Genomic DNA, 8,008 nt, shown 5'->3' with positions numbered 1-8,008 from the left:
TGTATACTCACGCTAGATGTCAAATGCAACGAAATTATGGTTCAACTGTCAATAAGAAAAATGCTGGCGTGAAACGTGTATGCAAACTACATAAATCTATTACAGACTGAAACAAGCTTCTAAACAGTACGTTTTCTTACTTTATAATTAATACTGACTCGTTATTTTACAGAGGTGTTAGCGATAATTATGTGACTTTGTTACTTTGTTTGGAAAAACAAAGAGTAAATTATGTTTTTCGTCGCTGCGGTTTGTAAATAATTTCGATTTTCGTCTCTATGGTTTAAAGATTGTGGTTTTCGTCCTTATAATTTACAACTTATTGTTGTTCCTGTCCCTATGCTTTACAATTCTTTACAGTTTTGGTCCCTTGTACTCAAAGATGGGAACTAGTTCAGGGACAAAAATAGCAATAAATTGTAAACTATAGGAACGAAAATCACAATTTCTAAACCACGGGGATGAAAATCGAAATTATTAACAAACTACAAGGACGAGAATCGTAATTTACTCACGGGCTCGACCGATGGATCGCACCCCGGCTAAGTGCACCCATTCGAGCCTAATGATCCAACCATGGGAAGTAAACTAAGCTAAACTACCTTCTTAGTGTTCTTGGTTTAGAAAACTGGCTTTCTAACCTTGCTTCAAGTAGCTTAGCCATCAATGTGTTCGATTTCGCACCCTCACGAGCCCGTGGCTCAGCCACTCCAGAACCTCGGTCTCTCCCCCTTGTGATTGATTTCGAAGATGGTTCAGTGGCATCTGAACCCCGGCCTGCCCTTCTTGGCATTGACGGTTCAGCCCCTCCATGGTCTTGGAGCCGCTCCATTCTTGACATCAATTGTGAAGATGGTTCAGCTACTCCAAGACTGCGGTCCGTCATTCGTGGCACCAACTGCAAAGATGGCTCGGTGTTTTCAAGAAGTTCGTCGGGTTCAACCCCGGAGCCACGAGATTGTTTCTTTTTCGCCTCGAGAAATGTTTCGATTTCGCAACATAAGTTATCAGAAATCGACGTCTTTTCTGAAAAATCACACTTCATTTGCACCCTTTCATCAAGCCATGCTTCAGAAACATGAAGGATAAGCCGATCGGGCTCGTTCTCGCTCACGAGTTGATCTTTTTTCCCGCGGTTTTGCTGCAAAAATCTCACCTTTTGTTCATAATCTCTTATCCCGTTTGCAAACTCGTCGCACAAACTTTCTAACAAAATCCGCGCTTTCCTCTCTCGCATTAACGAAGATTTTATGTCCAAAAGCTCGTCTCGTGTTGACTCGATCGCCTTTTTCTTCCGATCGTTGATCGACTTTTTCCATTCGTCCATTTCTTGACGATCCCTTTTCCGTTCTTCGATTAGCGTCGTGATTTGTGCTCGCGAAATGCCGAGTTCTCGTTTCAACGTTTTGATCAAAGCCACGTTCAACGAATGCTGTTCTTCGAGATTCCAAATTCGATTGAGAATTTTAAGCAAGTGTGTCGACGTCTTAACAGTGTAGCCAATCGGGGTGGCGGCTTTAATGAAAGGTGTCACCTACAGGCATAAATAAACCGAAAAAGTTCTCAATTTGCACTCGAGATAAACGTGAAATTGACAAAACGCAGTACCTGCATTGAGCTACAACAACTCGCAGACGAAACATGCTGCAGATCGTTGCCATTTTTACCGACTGATAAATGGCGTAAGCTCGGTAATTCTCTAATATTGCTTCTCGAAATAGTCTCGATTTCTGGCTGAATCAGAAAGAAAAAGGAAACAAAGATTCAATAAGACCATGTTCAGCAGCTTAATTTTTAAATTTATTGAAAAAGCTCCATTTAGTAAGCCATAATTTAGCTTATAAACTAGTTTTTTGAAACGCTACTTGAGGTGATGGGTTTTTTTTCTCACTTTTTCCAATTATACCCCTAATATTTTTCCAATTTATTTTCTAACATGTCTTTTTGAGGTGATGGGTTTTTTTTCTCATTTTTTCCAATTATACCCCTAATATTTTTCCAATTTATTTTCTAACGTGTCTTTTTAAGTCATTTTACATTGTTATGTAGCTTATCATCTAGTGTTCATCAAGGTTCTAAATGACATGAGGCTTTGACATGGAGGTCCTCAAGCCTTACGAGTTACCACGATGTTTTTCAAGATGTGCCTTAAGCCGTCATAAATATACATATATACTTGTAGGGTTGGGTTCTCATGAGACCCATAAGACCAACTGTGAACGCACAAAAGCATCCCGAATATTCATAGCAAAAACAACATGAAGCCTTCACAGTGTTATTCGTGTCAACGTTCAATATTTTTTGTACCTTCACAGTGTTTTTGCTACGAAGTTTCAGTTTTTTTTACGAAAACAGATTCCTCTCACGTTAATATAATTTTTTGAATTTTTTCAATTATTCACGTAAAACATTTTCTTGTTAATTTTTTATAATATTATTTAAACCGAGTTTATATATTTTAATCATCTCAAAAATATCAAATTTGGAAAAAAGTAAGACTTGCCGTTTGTGGTGGCGGTGAGGGCTTCGACGGTGGTGGCTCCGCCGAGCACCGCCACATCCTTTCTCCATAGTTGAAACAATTGTCCATAAAAAGAAAAGGAAATTTGACAACAGTAAACAAAAAAACTTACAGGTTGTGGATCGGAGTCAGGAGGTTGTTTTTCGTCCAGTCTATCGGAATCCTCAAATCTCTCTATATCATGGCTACGGTGGCGTCGGCGACGGTGGTGGCTCAGATTAGCAGCAGCACCGCCATGATCAGCGTGATCTTTGCTGAAATTGAATTGCGGTTGAACTTCCCATAGATTTGCACCGATCTTTCTAGCAGAAACAGAGTTGTTCATCGGAAAATTGCGAAGTAGAGAAGAGGAATTATGAAACCCTAGTTTCGAAGGTGTGGTTTTGTTGGCTTTTTTCCCGATTAAAATCCCGTTTTTCAACTTTATTCCCGACAATTCTTGCTTTTCATCATTACCCATCTTCTACTATTTTTTTGTTCTCTCCCTTTTACCTCTTTCAAGGTTTCCTTTCAAATTTGATTTCAAGATGTTTTTAAAACAAGGGGGGCTTCATTGCCTAGGGTTGTTTGTTTACATGTTCAATAAAAGCAGTCTAATAATCGTTAAGATGTGAATCTTATTTAACAAATAATATTTATTTTTTTAATAGTTTTAAAACTTTATAAATGGTTTTGTATCATGGACCTTTTAACCATTCAAGAATCTACGTCTTAATTTTATTATAAACAATTACTAAATAATTATATTTATTTTTTACTAGATCATGATAGCCTTTTAATTATTCTAACCATTTAATTATTCTGCACAAAATCATTCAGTAACTGCCAAACAAGCCCATTCCTGACATTTTATAGGCTCGTAAAAACATGGCTCACTGCAAGAAACAAGGTTTTAGCAATGACTTTTGTCGTCGCTAAAAGTCCATTTATCATCATAAAGAATATATAACAACATGTCGTTGCCATAACTTGTGGTGGAAACATGTCATCATTAAAAAGTGCATCGTCAAAACTCACTTTTTTTATATTGACCCTCGATAAGTACGAAAAAAATTCAATAAATGTTCTTCATTAGTATAAAATTGAGTACAAGAAATGCTAATAATTTACTAGGAAAAAAATTCTTATTTATCTTTATTATATATATATATATATATATATATATATATATATATATAAGAGTACTCAAATTTATGTACTTCTTGTTAGGTAACTTGAAACTAATAATATAGAAACTACGATTAATAAATTTTTATAAAAAGTAATAATTTTCTTAGTTCATAACAATAAAATATGTGTTATTTTGATACAAAAAAAGAATTCGTGTAAATGAAGTAATCGTAAGGATCAATGAGAGATCAATGATAAAGAAGATTCAAGATTTTCTGGACAAGTAGACAAATGATGATCAATAAAAATATGAAATAAAATATGATCCATTGAGATCCAATAAGAACAAATAATGAATTAAACATACAATATACAAGTTCAACAAATAATTGTTTGAGCACTTGAATAAAATCTTAATTGTGGTGTGGCGGAATCTCAATGAAATATACATAAGTCAAACAATTGATGAAAATATTTAAATTATATTTTTGTTTTTTTTTTTGCTCAAGTAAAATAAGATGTTAAAATTAAAAGTTTATGAAACATGACATATATAAAAGACATTACTAAATACATTTAGTAGTAAAAAAATTATTGTTTAATCACAAAACCATGAAACACATCATAAATTATAAGAACAATAAATTGATTGTCAAACAATAGTAAAATATTTTATGTAGAACAAAAATAGATAACAACGGTCAACAAAACACAATTAGAACAACAAAACCAAATACCAATAGTCAATAGAAGCAAAAATTAATAAAATTTACAACAAAAATATATAGCAATATTAAGCACATGATATTAACGTTGAATTACACGAAAACAGTCAAACATATAGAGATAACAGTAACCAATATCATTGGACCTTGTTGAAGATAAAAAAAATAGAGTGACAATAAACAATAGCATATAATAAATGATTAATTAATTTTTTTAATTTTATTCTCTAATGTAATTAGTTGATATGTTTTTGGGCCCTTATTATCTACTAAATTCTTTTTGCCTGTTATTATATGCTACAATTTTTTGGTTTTCTATAATTTATTAAATTCTTGGAGACTACTATTGTATTTTAAAGAAAAAATTTGGGCACTTGGTATTTTTAGGCCCTGGTCGTGCGCCCATACTGTCCTCCCCCAAGGACAGCCCTGCTGCCAAACAACAACTGACACTAAATACATAAAAATTTAAATTTAAATTTAAGATGCAATTATAAATTTATTTTAATGGATGATATTATGGAATTGTTTAGTGGTTTTTTATAATATGGATAAGTTTGTAATAGTTTTTTCATGGATGAATTTTTTTTTTTTTGTTTTTTATATAAAGTTTTATTATAGAAATTTATTGTATAATTCACTTTCTATTTCATTAAACCACTATCGCGATCATGTATAGCTAACTAAATAAGTTGTAAGTCTCGTTAAAATCATTAAGCTGCTAATAAACAATTTAGGGTATTTGGTTGGTTTTTCATATTTAATTTGATATCATATCATACACAGGGGTAAATATTTAATTTTTTTGTCATTCAGAGTTTTTATTCAAAATATTTGTCAAATATTAAACTTTTATGCTGCATTAAATCATACAAAGTCTCTTAATCATTTAATTATATTGTACCAAATCATTCAGCATCTCCTAAACATCCAATAAGTCTTGTACGAATAAAGCTCTATGTGGAGATTAATCTGTGTATAGATTATAAACTTTTTTGTTTGAAAGAATTTTTTCATAAATAAAATGAGTGTGTTTTTTAATTGGAAGAGACAAGTTTGAAAAAAAAACAACTTTGTTTTCTATATAAAGTTTTCTTTTATTAATTTATTGAATAAAACACTATCTATATCATTAAACTATTATCAAACCAGATGGACAAAAACGAAAAAAGTAATTTTAAATAGACGTGACTAATTAATTTATATATCTGTTTACAAAAATTAGTTCTCAGTTTATAATTAATATTTTCCTTTTCAGAAAACGACTCTAAAATGGAAATGACTAGGAATATATACCGACACTTTCTTCTACCATTTATTTCAATTTCACCAACAATGTTGTTGAATGTTACGTTCACATTTAATTTTATGACATTTATTTGGAGGGATTTTCACCCTCTTGTAATTAAGAGCAGAATGGAAAAGTAAACATTTATTTTTACAAGTTGATATTTATTTAGAGACAAACTAAGAGGTTGTTTGGCAGTTGTTGAATGGTTTGATATAGAATGATTAAGAAACTCTCATTATATAGTTAAAATGAAATATAATTGTTCGGTAATTGTTTACAATGGAATTAAAGTGCTGAATGGTTAAGGGGAACTCAAGATACAAAATCATTCAGAGGGTTTTAGAAACTTTTAAGAGACAATTTTTTTTTTGCCAAATAAGATTCACCTCTTAATGATTCAAATGCAGCCTCTTAATGGAACTATTAAGAGGTAAACAAACAACCCCTAAATAAGGTTAGGTTACAGTGAGATTGAAAGTTATGGTGAGAAAGATAAGAAGAGATTTTCACCATTGGATCAATTTTAATTAAAGATCAACATTAATGCAGTACACCGAAATCCATCGGATCAATTCTTGTGATAAGCACAATTTATAGAGTAGGTTTGAGATTAAGGATCCAGAACACTTCTTACGCTTATCATCTTAACGCTTATTTTACACATTCTTTCATCAACTAAATATAGACACTTAATTTTTAGAATAAGAAAATATATATTATATATTTCACTTGCAATTGGCAAACAAAATATTAAATGTAGTTTTTAGCATTTTTTTAATAAATAATCGCGTGATTCAATCAAACAAAATAAGAATATTGATTGATTTTAAAAAATGGAAACAAAAAAAATCAATTTGCACTATGAATATATCCCTCCTGAGGTCAAAATAGTAATTGAGCTTATATCAACTACCAACGAAATATGTAATGATCTCGACCGTCCATTTATCGTCTAATCTTTCCTACAAGGAAGATTCTGATCCGACGGACTGGATCTTCTTTGCAAAGTCAAACCACACAACAAACCACCACCGTCCGATTTCCAATCTTTTTTTCCCGCCACCTGAAGATTTGATCGGATGCCATTGCTGTCCTTAAACGCCGTTACGGACGATGACGACGTTGTGGAATCTGTTCCGTCGGAGAAATCAACCGATTCTTCAAACGATAAATCAAAAGATTCTGCTTCAGATGATTGCTCGCTCTTTTTAGATCCGACATGGCTGAGACACCGTGAGAGTCGCCGTTCACAGAACAGATCATCGTTTTTGTTAGTTTTTCCGATCAGATCACGAAAACAGACGGCGGAAATTCCGGTCAATGACGCGAAATGTGAACTATCGTAGACCGTTGCGGCGATATTAAGGACGCCGTGGATTCTACCGGACGGACGACGGATGTGGAGGGCGGAGAAACTTGGAATTCCGATAATGGAGCCGTATCTTGACGAGATAGGACTACTGCTTAAGAGGTAACGTACCGTGCCGATAAAATAGTCGCTTATGTAACCGGCGGCGTAAATCTGGAATTGGACGGCGGAGGTGTCGCCGTTGATGAAATCACGAGAGACACGGAAAATGAACTTTTCGTTCCAGGTAGGGTTTTCACCACCGATGCGATCGAGATGGCTGCGGAGCTTGGCGTTTGGATCTACCCATGCGAGTGCGTAGGTGTACATACGGCGCATCATAGCAGACGGCGGAATCTTCAAACCTTGCGCCGAGATCAAGGTGATCTCTAGAATCTTCATCTCCATTTCATCATCAATGTGTGTCTCCATCTCTTTCTTCTTCTATTTCTCCGATCACGCACAACACATTGATAATCACTGTAATTATCGGTGTGATTTAGTTCTGATTAGGTGAATCGAGATCGATTAATGTTGTTCTGACTGAATTTGGATATCAAGATCAGTATATTTGATCAAGAATCGGAAAAGATGGAGACCGGAGAAATGGAATGAATCTGTGTCTTTTTCTCTCTCGCCGGACTCCGGCGAACTCTGACTGTAGGTGGGGTTTTACATTTTAAATTACTAAAGTCCCCTTAAAGAGTGTACGGACATTTGAATATCCGGTACATTTACTTTTAAATATCTAATCAAATCGAAATTTTAATATATTATATTTTCTTTTAATTTACTAAAGTCCCCTTAATTTTGATTATCTATACTATATTATAATACATTTGGCTAAAACTCTTAAAAACTCTTAAACTCTTAAAACTCTTAAACCCGTTCATCCCTATMYGATTTCATCCCATAACTGAATCCGTGTAACTAACTGCAGATAAACACAATCAAATACAGGATAAACATCTTATTTTAAATATAAAAAATCTAAAATATAATTAGGATAATCA

At 33.4% G+C, this 8,008-nt stretch overlaps 2 protein-coding genes across 2 annotated transcripts; both read right to left on the bottom strand.

Moving 5' to 3' along the window:
* Positions 1-261: 261 nt before the first annotated feature.
* Positions 262-3,086, bottom strand: LOC112529769 (uncharacterized protein At5g41620). Its single transcript, XM_025141163.1, has 3 exons — positions 2,634-3,086; positions 1,609-1,734; positions 262-1,534 (listed from the first exon to the last, which is right to left on the bottom strand). The coding sequence occupies exons 1-3, from the start codon at positions 2,979-2,981 to the stop codon at positions 599-601; spliced, it is 1,410 nt and encodes a 469-aa protein (XP_024996931.1). The 5' UTR covers positions 2,982-3,086; the 3' UTR covers positions 262-598.
* Positions 3,087-6,599: 3,513 nt separating this feature from the next.
* LOC112529117 lies at positions 6,600-7,427 on the bottom strand. The gene has a single exon (XM_025140191.1). It carries the CDS (start codon positions 7,425-7,427, stop codon positions 6,600-6,602), a length of 828 nt encoding a protein of 275 aa, XP_024995959.1.
* Between the last annotated feature and the right edge of the window lie 581 nt (positions 7,428-8,008).

This window comes from Cynara cardunculus (assembly GCF_001531365.2).
Source record: "Cynara cardunculus var. scolymus isolate 2C chromosome LG 16, CcrdV1, whole genome shotgun sequence".
Lineage (NCBI taxonomy): Eukaryota > Viridiplantae > Streptophyta > Magnoliopsida > Asterales > Asteraceae > Cynara > Cynara cardunculus.
Note: the sequence above shows the minus strand (reverse complement) of the source record. Positions and strands in the feature narration are given on the sequence as shown.

Coding starts and splice junctions, on each gene's coding strand:
- LOC112529769 (XM_025141163.1), bottom strand. CDS start 2,981: ATGGGTAATGATGAAAAGCAAGAATTGTCGGGAATAAAGTTGAAAAAC. Junction 1,735..2,633: donor CTGACTCCGATCCACAACCT/GTAAGTTTTTTT, acceptor TTTCTGATTCAG/CCAGAAATCGAGACTATTTC. Junction 1,535..1,608: donor GTTGTTGTAGCTCAATGCAG/GTACTGCGTTTT, acceptor TTATGCCTGTAG/GTGACACCTTTCATTAAAGC.
- LOC112529117 (XM_025140191.1), bottom strand. CDS start 7,427: ATGGAGACACACATTGATGATGAAATGGAGATGAAGATTCTAGAGATC.